The 15655-nt window shown below is 46.9% G+C and overlaps 1 protein-coding gene across 2 annotated transcripts; it reads right to left on the bottom strand.

Annotated features, from left to right (window-relative positions):
• Nucleotides 1–8694: 8694 nt before the first annotated feature.
• On the bottom strand, nucleotides 8695–14930 carry Mcl1 (myeloid cell leukemia sequence 1). 2 transcript variants are annotated; one of them, NM_008562.3, is made up of 3 exons: nucleotides 12387–13153; nucleotides 11866–12113; nucleotides 8695–11167 (listed from the first exon to the last, which is right to left on the bottom strand). In NM_008562.3, exons 1-3 carry the CDS (start codon nucleotides 13015–13017, stop codon nucleotides 11051–11053), a joined length of 996 nt encoding a protein of 331 aa, NP_032588.1. In that variant the 5' UTR covers nucleotides 13018–13153; the 3' UTR covers nucleotides 8695–11050. The 2 variants fall into 2 exon arrangements, with proteins under 2 accessions (NP_032588.1, XP_006501151.1); XM_006501088.4 differs by lacking the exon at nucleotides 11866–12113 and having other exon boundaries at nucleotides 11043–11167; nucleotides 12387–14930.
• Nucleotides 14931–15655: the final 725 nt, after the last annotated feature.

Below are 15655 nucleotides of genomic sequence, written 5' to 3'. Positions count from 1 at the left end.
TATTCCAATCCCCTGGACTGAGCTGTAGACAGTTGTGAGCTTCCACATGGGTGCTGGGAATTGGACTCTGGAAGAGCAGTCAGAGCTTATAAGCCCTGAGCCATTTCTCCAGCCCCTGTGATTCTGTGTGTGTTGTAGAACAAGAGTGACAGTAAAGTGACAGGAACGAATGGGCAAAGCTGTGCTCCCACCAAGATTTATGACGCTGAAACATCAATACATCACAAAATACTTTTCAGATTTTTATTAACTATTTTAGAACACAAGCCAGGCTGTCAAGCTAGCTGAATTAAGGCACTGGGCACCAAGACTGAGTGCCCTGACATGGATCCTGGGACTAACTCGTCCAAGTGATCGTTCAACCTCACACCTGTGCCTCTCCCATACTCCCTGCTCCTGGCCAGGTAGTTCGATTAGTGAAGGTGCTAGTTGCCAGGCAACGACCACTGGCACTTGATTCCTGGATCTCACAGGGTAGGAGAGAGCAGTCTCCTGAAGGCACACAGGTGTTCTCATAGATACAGACAAAGTAAATGGAATTAAAAAATGAAGCCATGTGGTGCACGCCTTTAATCCCAGCACTAAGGAGGCAGAGGCAGGCAGATCTCTGAGAGTTCAAGAGCAGCCTGGTCTACAGAGTTCCAAGACAGTGAAAGCTACACAGAGAAACCCTGTCTCGAAAAACCAAAAAATAAAACTTAAATAAATAATGCAAGCCAGGTGTTTGCTCGTGGTGCATGCCTGTGGTTCGAGGGCTTCGGAGATGGGGGCAGGCTAAATATCAGAATTCAAGGTTATTGTAAGAGTCAGGGAATCCACTCTTACTCTCGCCTCCCTCTTGCCTTTTGACCCCTTGCTTCCCCCCCACCAATGTGGTCATAACTGGCCTCTACTTCTCTGCCTCTACTACCCTCTTCACTCCCCTCCCCATGCCCTGAATAAACTCTATTCTATACAACAAAAAAATAAATTAGGGAGTCCAACTTTTCCCAGAATAAATTTGACTTTGTGAGTTATCTCAATGTGCTCTTTTAAAAGCTATAAAATAGCTTTTTCCCCTCCCCAGGACAGGGGTCTCTGTGTAGCCCTGACATGCTCAAACTCAGAGCCGCGCCAGCACTGGACTAAGGCATGGTGTGCTCAGCCACTGGTGACTATCCTTGTCAAAGTCCTCTTTAAAAAAAAAAAAGATTAATTAATTAATTTATGTATATGAATCACTGTAGCTGTTTTCAGACACACCAGCAGAGGGCATCCGATCCCATTACAGATGGCTGTGAGCCACCATGTGGTTGCAAGGAATTGAACTCAGGACCTTCAGAAGAGCAGTCAGTGCCCTTTTAACCACTGAGTGACCCCTTTTGTCAAATTCTTTTTTTTTTTTTAATTAGGTATTTTCCTCATTTACATTTTCAATGCTATCCCAAAGGTCCCCCATACCCACCCCCCCAATCCCCTACCCACCCACTCCCCCTTTTTGGCCCTGGCGTTCCCCTGTACTGGGGCATATAAAGTTTGCAAGTCCAATGGGCCTCTCTTTGCAGTGATGGCCGACTAGGCCATCTTTTGATACATATGCAGCTAAAGACAAGAGCTCCCGGGTACTGGTTAGTTCATATTGTTGTTCCATTTTGTCAAATTCTTATGCCATAAGTTTTTCTTTCCCTTGACATCGATACATTCTCTTTTAACTCTCTAAGCAGTTTCTTTTTTAAAAATTATTTATGTTTATGTGTTCATGCACACGTGTATACACAGGTGTCTGCAAAGGCCAGAAGAGAGCTTTGTGTCCCCAAAGCTGGAGCTACAGCCAGTTGTAAGCCACTCTGCATGGGTGCTCTGAACTGAACTATGGTCCTCTGCAAAAACATGCAACAATCTTTTGTTGTTGTTGTTGTTGTTGTTTTTCCAAGGCAGGGTTTCTCTGTGAAGTCCTGGCTGTCCTGGAACTCACTCTGTAGACCAGGCTGGCCTCAAACTCAGAAATCTGCCTGCCTCTGCCTCCTAAGTGCTGGGATTAAAGGTGTGCGCCACCACTGCCTGGCAACATCTAACATTCTTAACTCTTAACCAACTCTCTAGCCCCTGCACCCCAATTTTTAAGGTGCACTTGTGTTTTGTCTGCATGTATGTCTGTGTAAAGGTAATGGACCTGTGGAGTTACAGACAGTGTGGGCTGCCATGTGGTGCTGGGAATTCAATCTAGGTCCTTTGGAAGAGCTCTTAACCACTGAGCCCACTCCAGCCCAAATTCTTTTCTTTTTTTAAGGCAGGGTCTCACTCTGTAGACCAGGCTGGCCTCCAAGTCAGAGCTCCACTTGCCTCTGCCTCCCAAGCACCAGCACTTGTGGCGTATTTCTCTCACGAAAGCTGACACCACCATAGCCAGCTTCTGCTCTGTATAGGTCACAACACAGAAAGGAAGAGAGAGACCAGGCTTCAACCACCAAATGTGGAGGAGGGGAAGCTGGCGAGCAAGAAGGGCTCCCCAGAATTCAGCATTACCAAGGTGTTCCTCAGAGTAGCTGTTGGGAGAGTTGGTCTTTTGTGTGCCCAAGTGGATGCCCAGGACAAAACAAAACAAAATTCAAACCAATCCACATCACACACAGAGACAGACACACACACACACACACACACACACACACACACACACACACCCTCATTTCAACACAGTTGTTTCCCTGTTTCTGTTTCACTGCTTCATGAGGGATTTCTGAGAAATGAGAACACGTCACTTCCCACAGCCTCTGTGTTTGTTCGTTGTTTTAAATTTTGTTTCATCTTATTTTCTTTGGAATTTTCTTTTTGTAGCCCAGGCTGGCCTGAAACTGGAGGCAATCCTTTTGTGTCTGTCTCTCATGTGTTTAAATTACTAGCATGGCTTATGGTGATTTGTTTGTTTTGAATGAAGAGACGGGAGCGGAAGGGCAGGAGGAGCTCGCAAGCTCATACTAAGTAATCCAGAATGTTCCACACTAGGAGAAACACCACTCTGTATGCAGTCACCTGCAGGCTGCGTCTGGGCTCAGACCTGGGCTTCTCTGGGTCAAAAGGAAGTAAACAAGACTACCATCCTCAGGAAATGTGCACAAACCTAACAGCTGCTTCTCTGTGGCAGCCCAGCTGGCTCTCCCTCCCATCAATACTTCTAGGGCAGAGACTGCTCCAGGCACATTGGCCCATGCTTATAATCCTAGCAAGCGGTGGTGGCTAAGGCAGGAGACTGCTGCAAGTTTGAGGCCCACCCAGTACACACAGCAAACCATGTTTTTTTCTTTTTTTAAAAAAAGCTGCAGTCAGGCAGTGGTGGCGCACGCCTTTAATCCCAGCACTCGGGAGGCAGAGGCAGGCAGATTTCTGAGTTCGAGACCAGCCTGGTCTACACAGAGAAACCCTGTCTCGAAAAAAACAAAAACAAAACAAAACAACCAAGCCGCAGCTTCTGCAACCAGTTAGAAGCTTTCTCCTGGACTGTTTTCTTGCTCCCTTGCCCAGCACACCTTGCCCCAGGCTAACTTGAATAAACACACACACACACACACACACACACACACACACACACACACACACACGTGAGCACAGGAGGGCTGGGGCGAGATTCTGAATGGGGAATGCTGCCCCAGCCAGTCAGGGGACCAGGAGCTGAGATCTCCCCAACAGGCTTGGTGATTAATACCGGCAGGGCAGCCAAAACAATGAGCTCATGGGCAAGAAAAATGCAGTCCGTGGGGGAAGTCTGGGCAGCCAGAGCAAACTGGTTTTCTGAATCAGGATGGGAAGAGCAGTAATTGAGTCTCCCACGGGAACAAAATGACGACTAGAAGCCACCAGGAATTTAGTCGCTTTCGGGGGTTGTTCCTACTGAATTTTGTTTTGCAGAGTGGAGCTCTTGGTCCTATGCTCAAAACCCTGCTTGCTTTCCCTGGCTGTGAGAGTCTGGACAGTGAAGGACCAAGCAGCTGTGAGAATCCAGCTCTACTCTAACAGGCTATACATACAGAAACTTAGGTAAGGACGTGGCAGTAATCCCAGCATTTACTAGACTCAGCCCATGGAACAAGAATGTCTCAAGTAAGACAAGGCACTCAATACAGCTAGTCAATCAATGTTACTATCACAGCCCCCACAGTACATCGTGGGGGTCATGTCAGTTGTTCCCCATCTGACGTATAGAGCTGACAGGGAGCTAGGTCGAAGCTGATGTGTAGCCAAATGCCAGAATATATAGCACTATTTGTCATGGTCCCAGGAGAAAAAGTAAAACTCCAGACTAGACTTTTGGGTAGGTGAGGACCCAGCAGTTAGGAAACATATGGTGTTCTTTACAGAAACCAGTTTGTGTCCCAGTACGCGAAGTAGACAGCTCACAAATACCTGATTCCAGCTCCTCACTCAGGATCGACCCACTCAATCCACATTCACTCTCTCTCACATACCGGTACTTAAAAATAAACAAAGCCATGAACCTTTAATCTCAGCATTTGGGAGAGAGATCCTGGGAGTTCAAAACCAGCATGATCTACTGGTCTATATAGTGACTTTTTTTTTTTTTTTTTTTTTTTGAGACGGTTTCTCTGTATAGCCCTGGCTGTCCTGGAACTCACTCTGTAGACCAGGCTGTCCTGGAACTCACTCTGCCTGCCTCTGCCTCCCAAGTGCCAGGATTAAAGGCGTGCGCCACCACTGTCAGGCTATATAGTAACTTTCAAGCAGACTAAGGCTATGTATTGAGACCCTGTCCCGAAAATAAAGACAGAAGGGTGTGGTGACACATGCCATAAATCCTAACACCTAGGAGGCAGGGCAGGTAGATAGATCCCTTTGAGTCTGAGGCCAGCCTGGGTTACATAACAAGAGCTTCATAGCGAAGCCTGTCTCAAAAACTAAAATAAGTAAAAGGGATTCCAAGACATTTCCCAGCTGTTGGGAACGATTATTATTTTGTAGAAACTCACAGGAGTCAATGGTAGGAAAGAAAGACGGCTACAAGTTTGAGGCCAGTTTGGTCTATATACAGATTTGTAAGCCAGTCAATACGACTTTAAAGAGAGCCAAAACAACACAACTCCCTCACAAATTCTTTCTCTTTTACCCCAGAACTATTAGTGTATAGCCTGGTGGGGTAGCAAAGGTCTTTAATTTCAGCATGTCAGAGGTGAGGGCAGAAAGGTCAGAAGTTCAAGAGTAACCTTGACCAGGCTACCCTGTGTCAAATCATTAGTAAAGAATTACTGGGGCTGGAGAGATGGCCCAGCGGTTAAGAACACGGTCTGCTCTTCCAGAGGTCGTGATTCCCAGCAATCACATAGTGGCTCACAACCATCTGTAATGGGATCTGATGCCCTCTTCTAGTGTGTGTCTGAAGACTGCTGTAGTGTACTCATATAAATAAATTTAAAAAAAGGCTTACTGATCCAGAGCCAGCTCCTTCTCCCTTGACTCAGGTAAGAGTCAATGGAGCCCAGGTTTGCCTGGGCAATGCAGTGACACTTGGAAACAAAACACTCAAGTCTCAGTGTCCTTTGACTCACCAGCCTCCCTGCGGATGCCCCTCCCCCTCCCAGATGCTTCGAATAACTGAGATAAGCTAAGCTAACACTGTAACTACTGTGAACTAAGAGAACTAAGTTTTCAGATCTCTAGAGAAGCCTTTGAAGAGGGGGTGGGGGAGGTTCATGAAGGCAGCATTCTGAAATCACTGAACAAGTGAAGCCCTGAAACACTAGAATATTCTACAGATCCTTCAGCTCCAGGAACTACCTGTGCTTTGGGCATCTGGCTAAAGCCATGCTGTACACTAATGGGACTTCTTAAATGTTCATGTTTATAAAATTCTCCAGTTATCAAATCTTGTTTTAGCCGGGCGTGGTGGCGCACGCCTTTAATCCCAGCACTCGGGAGGCAGAGGCAGGCGGATTTCTGAGTTCGAGGCCAGCCTGGTCTACAGAGTGAGTTCCAGGACAGCCAGGGCTACACAGAGAAACCCTGTCTCAAAAACAAAACAAACAAAAAAAAAAAACAAAAAACAAAAAACAAAAAAAAAAAAAAAAACAAATCTTGTTTTAGAGTTTTTAAGCTGGCTTTGTGGCTGCCTCATGCTAGGATGTGAGGCAGAGGCAAGACTTCCATTCCATGTTTGATCTCAGCCTGGGGTGGAGTGCCTATGTATCTCAAGAAAAAGGGGAAAAGGCTGGGAGGTGGGGGGGGGGGGGGCAGGATGGCAGTGAGGATGCAGGAGACTGGACTTGGGACCTTGCAAAGGTTAAATATACACCCTTCATGGGTGTCACTCCCACTTTGGAAAAGATTCTTCAGTAACAGCATGACCTAGAGTGAGTTACCTAGAGTGAGTGGACCAGACAAGCAGGTGTAGCTTAGCCGAACAATATTCGAGGCTGTGGTTTAAACTCCAATACCTCTTACCAACAGCTCAGAAAAATATATAAATCACAGGACAAGGAAAAAGAAAACAAACCAGCTAGATGACTGGCTGCTTGCTATCATTCAGAAGGCTCTGGGTTGACCCCACAACAAGCTGCCTGAACATTAGTTTATGTCAAGCATGGTGTGTGTGTGTGTGTGTGTGTGTGTGTCAGTCATTACTGAGGCCTCTAGTGACTCAGGCTACTCTTTGAGTAAAAGTCCTTGTTGGCTTTAAACTCCTCCCAAACAGTGGTAAAATTAAGATATGCACCACCACACCCACTTCTTACTTTTCCCCCCAAACCTTCAGGCAGCCTAAGCCAGTGTCAAAATCCCCAAGTGGCAAAGGCTGCCCTTCAGGCCTCCTTCTCCAGTCCCTGGGATTCCCAGGTGTGCATCACCATGTCATGAAGCATTAATGGGGCCCATCAAGCCGGGCATGTTGGCGCAAGCCTTTAATCCCAGCGCTCAGGAAGCAGAGGCAGGCAGACTTCTGAGTTCGAGGCCAGCCTGGTCTACAAAGTAAGTTCCAGGACAGCCAGGGCTATACAGAGAAACCCTGTCTCGAAAAACAAAAAAGAAAAAAAAAGGGGGGGGGGCATCATGGTGGCATACAAGGTAAGGGGTTAAGGCAGAAGTGTCCAAAGTTCAACGCAAGCCTAGCTCTGTATCAAAAGTACAGCCCCCTTCCCCCTTAACAACAGTACCGGGCAGAACTTAAGCTAGGTCAAGATTTGGGCGTTTGTTGGGGTCTTGTCACATAGCACAGGCTTACCTTGAATCTGATGTAATCCTTTTGCTGGGAGTACAGGTATATGCCAAGCAAGATTTAAGAGTAAGTCTAGCTTTTCCTTGGGTGCCACTGTCCCAACTTGCCTCTGCTAAGGGAATAATACACTTGTACACAGCTCTGCTCTTTCAATCCTATGAATCAAACTTGTGCTGACCTTGTGTTTGTGTCCAACCACTGAACCACACACATTCCCAACAAGTGAGTCATTCCTTTCACTTTTATGTCTGTTGAGAATTTGTGAACAGAGATCAAGGTAGAAGAGGCCATCCCAATTCCTGCAGCTTTAATCAGGTATTTTGGGTTGCCTTACACAGATGTTGCGAACTTAACTCAGAGCCATCTCTTCAGCGCTCCACTCCAACTCCGACTTTTAGAGGACAGCTCATGTTAGCTTTGAACTCCAGTAGCTACTTCTGACTCAGCCCAAGTGCTGGGGTTATGATGAGCTAGTCAGGATGCCTACCACAAAGCAGCTTTACAATCAAGTTACTGTCATCTAATAAAACCCATGGAAGAAGGGACAGATGTTAAAGCAGGCAGGATTAAGTAGAAGGTGCAGATCCTGTTTGCATGATTAGTATTTGTGGCTGAAAACCAGTTATGCAAACCTCAAATTTGCACATTTCCATGGTGATTCACCCCTGCCCTTTCAAGGGATGTGACAAAGGCAGGATAGTTCTAACCAGCTTATTCTTACCTCCTTGGAAGGGGCACTGAAAACCAAGAAAGGTGTCATTGCTTTGCTAATCTTTTTACATTATAAAAACAAAACAAAGCCAGGCAGTGGAGGTGCAGGCCTTTAATCCCAGCACTTGGAAGGCAGAGGCAGGTGGATTTCTAAATTCCAGGCCAGCATGATCTATAGAGTTCCAGAATAGCCTAGGGCTACACAGAGAAACCAACCCTGTTTCGAAAAACCAAAACCACGCACAAGATAGGGCTGTTGAGATGGCTGACTGGAGTCTCACCTCCCAGGTGCCACCATGGGAGAAGAGAACCTGGATTACAAGGTGAACCATTGTAATGCATCTGTTATTGTTTTCATGCACACTGGTACTTGGTTAACTTCCAAGGGGAGCCTGCACTTGGCTGGTGGGGAGCAAAGCTAATTTCTCCAAGTACACTGCCTGCAGAGGCAAGGATAACACACCCAAGATCCCAGCTTTAGCACAGCAGGATCACCATAGATGTTCAAGGTCAACCTTGACTAATAAATTTAAGATACAAGGAACTTGTCAATGAGAAAGCCAGGTGTGGTGCTAAGCATTCTCCCCCGCAACCCAAAAACGTACCGAACTAGTTTAAAACAGGAATACATTAACCACAAATTTAAATTACAGGTCCTATATTCTTTACCATAAGGCAAATCAATACTGAATTTTGCTTTTATTTCACTTCTATTTGTTCAACTGACTTCCCTAAAAGGCTTGCACAAGAGAGGAAGGCGATAAGAAAAGACCCATACCACACCTTACTTTGGGGGGAAAAAGGTTTATTTTCTCTTCAGAAGAAACAGAAGTTAGGGGAACATTTACAACCCACATTAACTTGCAGTTGGTCCTAACCCTTTCGGGAACAGCTGTTAAAGTGTTAGGTGCTCTACCAGAATGAAGGTGTTCACCCAGATAGAATGTACATGGAAGATGCTTGAAGACTGCATGTTTTTTCCCTGAGAGACGTGTAAGACAAACAGATTTTGCTGAGAGCCATCTTTCCAAGCAGCCCCTCCCTCTTCTCTGAAGGATGTGCCTCAACTATTCATCTAGTCAGCACTCAGACCACATGCTTCTTCCCTCCAAAGCAGCCCCTTGCCCAGCCACTGCGCTCTCCAAGTCTTCATGGCCCTGGACCTAAAATACCTACTAAGATCCTGTCTGTACTTCAGCTTTCATTTCACCCTTTGTGAGCTGGGAAGTCAGGCTCCTAGTAAACAAAACTTCCATGGCTGGGTTATGAGAGGCTAACCTTTTAGTCACCTCAACCTCTAGGGTTTATTCAACTACATAAAGTGCTCTGAAGTCCGAAGAGTTAAACATAAATAAGCAAACTATGATCAAGGATAAATACACAGGTACAAATCACTCCCAAGCTGGCAGGCAGGGCACTTCTTCCCTATTACATTCTTAGTCATTTGATTCCTGCCTATTTTTATCTGCAGCCCTGACTAAAGGTCACATTCTGAGGCTGAAGCTTTCAAATGACCCTAGCTTAAATACCTTCAGTTACCAGTGGCTTTTGTTAACCGAGTTTAGCAAAACCCAGTGTTTCTCTAAACTTAAGTGAACACAGTCATACTTGGAGCAAACTAATAAAAGTATAAACGTATAATTTCCAACCTTTGAAATTCCCAAGGGGACCTTTGATGTTTTTCTTACCAAAATAGACAAAGTAACAATGGAAAGCATGCCAATCCAAGAATGCCAATCCCTGGTCACTGTCGGTCACGGGGCTCAAAGAGCAAGTGTTCCTATCCTCTGACAGGAAAGCTGTGCTGACTCTGATTAGGATGGGGGAGGGGTTATTTAGGTTCAAAGTTTTGGGGGGGTTGGGGTGAGAGTTCTAATGCAGATAACTAAAATGGCCAGTGAAGAGCACAGGGAGGAAGTGTAGACGACTCTATAGGGGAACTGGGAGCATAACACGCCAACAGTAAAGGAAGTAAAGGCTACACCTAGAGACCAATACAGAAATTCAAAACAAAGCTTGGCAATCCTTAGTAGACAAGAAATACATATTTGTTTTATTGACACCAGGTATAAACTTGTGTTAAACAAGTAAACCCAGTGAATAGCACCATGGTTAAGACTCTAGCCTGCTTTACCATTTACAATTTTGTAAGTCAACAGGGGATCAAATGTCTTACATCTATCTACCTGTGATCTTTAAATACAAAAAAAAAAGATTGGATAATTAACCCTGCATAGTTATAAATCTATAACCAGTCCACACACACAACAGGCTCTGCATATACACTAGAACGGATGACAAAGTCTTAAAAAGCTGTAAGAAATACATTTCTAACTAGAGAAGCTGCAAATTTCAAAAGGGTATGGAAAAAAACTAAATCCAAGACTTCCCTCTTATGTTCAAAGAAATAGACTTTCTGTAAAAATATATACAATTTTTACAGACAAATACATTTCATAAATTTTCTTAAAAATCGAGGCTGTTCAGTTTTGTAACTAATTAGTGAACCTTAAGTCAAGTACTTTTTGGCCATCACTAGGCTAATAAACTTAAGAATCATCCAAACCAAGCCAAAGTAGACAGGGCTAAAAGTCCTGAGCACTTGGGACTTTGTCAAGCACACCCTGGACTGCTCAGAGGCCTCCCTTCACATTCCTGTACAGCACTGCAGCTTCTAGTCATCGTTTGGTGACTTGTAGGTTACAAATCCATTTTACACAAGTCACCAACGTTGTTAATTAGGGCTTCTCTCTCAACACTCTGAGCAGAGTAATGGATATTTATTGAGCTTTGTGACTAGCCTGATGACTGGCCCCTCTTCCATCTCTAGATAGGAAATCAAACCTTTCCATCCACCCCTTTCATTCATTCTAGAAGTCCTTCTCCATGGCCTCTCAGTGTTTGCTGAGAGGGAACTTTGCTTCATTCAGACAGTGACTCTTCCAGGGGGAGCACTTTTCCCATGTATTTATTCTTGTTAGCCACAATCCTGTAGCCACTTTCTTTTTGCTATGTTGCTACAGTAGAACTGGACTGTTAAAATCCTGGGCAGCTTCAAGTCCACCTTCATAAATACACATGTTTTCACAGATGCATGTAGTTTGGTGGCTGGAGCTTTAAGAGTCCCCTATTGCACTCACAAGGCTATCTTATTAGATATGCCAGACCAGCCCCTACTCCAGCAACACCCGCAAAAGCCAGCAGCACATTTCTGATGCCGCCTTCTAGGTCCTGTACGTGGAAGAACTCCACAAACCCATCCTAGAAAACAAAAAAGAAAAGCACATTTTCAAGTATGGGTTTCTGCTGTTGTAACACTACATACAGAGAAACGGTGAATTAAAATATCCCCCAAACAATGGTGAACCAATTACCTACTTCTGGGATGCAAGAGACACTTCTGGAGTTCTTTCCAGTGAGTAACCACACAACAGTTACCTTACAGCAGTTGTATTGCACCTCAATTATTTTTGCACAGACTGAGCAGGGCCCATAACCAACCACTCTTTGGATCCATCCCCATGTAGTATTTCTCCCATGGGTATTTCCTAATGAGAATGAGTGCACCTTACACCAGAGCTGGTGTATTTGGGTATTAACTTCTAAAATGCAGGCTCTACCCCTTATCCATTTGATTAAAATGAGGGGGATGTAATTTAGTCATCACAGGTGACTCTTACTTCTTCACGGTTTGAATCCACTGCTCTGAAGATTATCCAACTGAATTAGAAGTACAACCTACAGAATACAAGACCTTTTGGTACAATTCAAGACCGTCATAATGAGTTTTTCTCTGGACCTACCACCTACAACGACCAACATCATGCAACAAGAGATACATAAATTAAATCTGAAACCGGAGAGAAACTTTGTAAAAACCCTCTAGGTGCCTTCTCCTTCACAAAATCCTGCACCCCATTTCCACTCCACGGTCCCTTTATATCACAAGACGAACTTACCCAGCCTCTTTGTTTGACAAGCCAGTCCCGTTTCGTCCTTACAAGAACATCTGTGATAGTTTCTGCTAATGGTTCGATGAAGCTTTCTTGGTTTACGCTCTTTAAGTGTTTGGCCACAAAGGCACCGAAAGAAATAAGAGTCACAATCCTGCCCCAGTTTGTTACGCCATCTTTGAAAACATGGACCATTACTCGAGAAAAAGATTTAACATCGCCTTCGTTTTTAATGTCCAGTTTCCGGAGCATGCCTGAGAAGAAAAGCAAGAAACCTCATGGCCTCCTTTGTCTGCAGCGGGGCACTACCCTTCTGCCCACCCACGACGAGGGGACCGTGCTCTCCCGGCTCTAGAGCAGTCAGGCAGACCCCACGCCGACAGTGACATCCCACCCTTTCCGGTCTTTGAACCCAACAGCCAGATGGGCGGAAACAATGACTCACAGCCAGAAAATTCTGGTTGCAGAGCCAGGCTCCGGCTCTTCCCTCTTCCCGCACGGCCCGGCCCGGCCCGGGCGCCGCTTACCCTGGAAGGCCGTCTCGTGGTTGCGCTGCACGCCGTCGCCCACGCGCCGCAGGGTCTCCAGCGCTCTCCGGCCCGCCGCGCCCGCCTCGCCCAGAGGCTTCGAGTCCTTGGAGCCGGTCGCCTGCTCCCGCAAGTAGCGCGAGATGATCTCCAGCGACTGGCGGTATAGGTCGTCCTCTTCCTCCTCGGGCGGCGGCGGCGTGGAGGGCAGAGAGCCGTCGGCCCCGGAGCTCTTGGCCGCCTCGCTCACGCGCTCCAGGAGGGGCAGCACGGCCGGGCGCTTGCCGATGGCCTCCGGCTCGCAGCCGTCCAGTTCCTCCTCCGGAGACACGATGGCGGCGGCGGCCGACGCGGCCATCTCCTCGGGCGGCACGGCGAGGAGGCCGGGCGACTTATGCAGCCGCCTTTCGGCCGACGCGGTGACGTCGGGGTCCTCGGCGCCCACGGGCGGCGGCCGGGCGACCACCCGCGCGCCGGGCAGCAGGGCGGCCTCCCCTCCCCCCTCGCGCCGCGCCTTGGCCTCCTCGGCCACCAGGCGCGCCCCTGCCGGAGAACCGCCGCCCGCGCCGAGGCTGGCGCCGCCGCAGTACAGGTTCAAGCCGATGACCGCGTTTCTCCGCAGGCCAAACATGGTCGGACGCCGCAGGCTGAGGGGAAGGAGCGGGGAAGGCCGCGACTCCAGACCGGAGGCAGGCGGAAGTCAGGAGTGAGGAAGGCCGTTCCCTGCCGCCGCCTTAGGGCCGTGCTGACGCAGGCGAGGACTTCCCGTAAAAGGGGAAAGGGGCGGGCGTTTCCGGAGGGCTGGCCCGGCCACTCCGCGCCTCTTCCGGCCGGAGCGCTCTCGCGGCTTCCGCGGCTACGGTTGGCGGAGCGCGGTACCTGGCCTTGGCTCGCGGACGGATTGTGCTTTTTTGTCCGGTACAACTCTCAGCCCGGCTGGCCAAGTGCTTGGCTTCCCGGGGAATGGTTCCTGCTCGGGAACGCCTGCTGATCTGTGTCGGTTTTTGAATTTCAAGCTGCCCTGGAACTCTGCATAGCCCAGGCTGGTCCTAACGTTAGGCAGTCCTGCCTTAGCCTTTCTCGTTGCACTACCTGCTGTGTTTTTATAACATACCAGTCTTAAACACTTTTTTGTTTGTGTGTATTTGTGGTTGTGTGCCTGCCTCCAGGTGGGTGCTGGGAGTTAAACCCTGGAAGAGCAAACCAGGGAGGGCATCTCCAGTCTCATACACAAAGGAATATTAACCATTGATTTGCTTAAAAGTTAGGGGGAGTCCTGCTCTGTCATTTTTCTACTGTGAGCCCTCACTCCCTGTGTTCCAAAATGACTTTCCGTTCCGGTTTTTTTTGTTTTTTGTTTTTTGTTTTTGTTTTTTTGTTTTTCGAGACAGGGTTTCTCTGTGTAGCCCTGGCTGCACTGGAACTCACTCTGTAGATCAGGCTGGCCTCAAACTCAGAAATCCTCCTGCCTCTGCCTCCCGAGTGCTGGAATTAAAGGCGTGCCCCACACTGCCTGGCCAAAATGACTTTTCATGGACAGCTATTAAGGGGTTATTTATGTGGAGCCTGTGAAAGATTCAACTGGTGAAAGGCTCCTGAAACCCAGCCCTAAAGACCTGAGTTCAATACACAGAACCCACCTAACAATGAAGGAGTGAGACCACTTTCCAGAGTTGACCTCTGGCTGCCAGAAGAGCCTAGCTCCCTACCCTATCCCCAAACAGTAAAAGTCTAAAATATGAGCCATTTATGGTGGCTAGGCCTATAGCTCAATTGGCAGAAGAGCTTGCCCAGGCCTGGGGAGGCAGAGGCAAGAGACTCAATTTAAAACTCATTTTTGGCTACATGATGAGCCTGCTGTCTAAAATGAACAAAGGATGGTTACGGGAGTAACTCAGTTGGTAGAGAATTTGCCTACCCTTGTAGAAGTCCTGGGTTGATCCCCAGCACCATATAAAACGGTGAAGATCTTTGGTGGACTGGTTAGACTTAATATCAACTTGACACAAGCTGGAATTCCATGGACTGGCGGTCCTGGGTTCTGTAAGAAAACAGGCTGAGCAAGCCATGGGAAACAAGCCAGTTAGCAGCTCCTGCCCATGGCCTCTGCCTCTAGGTTCCTGCCCCGTTTGAGTTCCTGTCCTGATGTCCTTCAGTGATGAACAGTAATGTGGAAGCAAGCTAAGCCCAATGAACCCTTTTCTCCCAAGCTGCTTTTGGTTGTGGTGCTTTGCCATAGCAACAGAGACCCAAACTAAGACACTTGGTCTACATAGGAAGCGCCCATCAGCCAGGGTTAAAAGGTTGAGACCCTGTCTCAAACCAGATAGATAGATAGATAGATAGATAGATAGATAAGTAAGTGGCAAGCTGGAAATGTGGCTTACTTGGAGAATGCTTGCCTAACATAAAACCTTGGGTTTAAAACCCTGTAAATTGGCTGCATACCTTCAGTTCCAGAACTTGGGAGGCTCAAAACAAAAGACATGGGGAGATAGATGATGGTCCAGCAAGTAAAGACAATTGCTGCCAAACCCTGGAACCCATGTGCTGGAAGGGAAAGAAACGGGCTCCTAACCACTGTTCCTGACATCCACATATGCATTAAATCTATACATTTTTGTTTCAGTTTTTAGAGACAGGGTTACTCTGTGTAGCCCCAGCTGCTCTGGAACTTGTTCTGTAGACCAAGCTGGCCTTGAACTCACAGAGATCTGCCTGCTTCTGCCTCCCAAGTATTAGAATTAAAGGCATGCACCACCACTGCCTGATATAAATAGATAAACATTAAACTACAGTAAGTAAGGAGACAGGGAACCATATGATTATTTGTAGGAGAAGATCTAAAATCCTAGTTTATAGGATGTGGCAGGGAGTATGGAGAGAAGCATTTTGCAGTTGTAGTGACTAAAATATTTCTGTAAGGAACTTTTAATCCCAAAACAAGTAACCACAATCTGAGATGGGAGACATATATATATATATATATATATATATATATATATATATATATGAATGACATGTTGTAACCGAGCAGCAGAATTCATTTGTGTTTGATGACCTATAGGAAAGCTTTATGGAAGAGAAAGGTTTGCCCAGGTTGGTCCCCAATTGGAAGCCATCTTCCTGCCTCGGCCTGCTGCATTCTTACAGTCAGGACACCAGCTGCAGATTCAGCATGGACTTAAAAAAAATCACTTTAAATGATGTGCATGTGTGCAGATGCATCTGGAAGTCAGAGGCCTGTGAGGCAGCTAGCTTAGGTGCTG

Source organism: Mus musculus, chromosome 3 (genome assembly GCF_000001635.26).
Source record: "Mus musculus strain C57BL/6J chromosome 3, GRCm38.p6 C57BL/6J".
NCBI lineage: Eukaryota > Metazoa > Chordata > Mammalia > Rodentia > Muridae > Mus > Mus musculus.
Note: the sequence above shows the minus strand (reverse complement) of the source record. Positions and strands in the feature narration are given on the sequence as shown.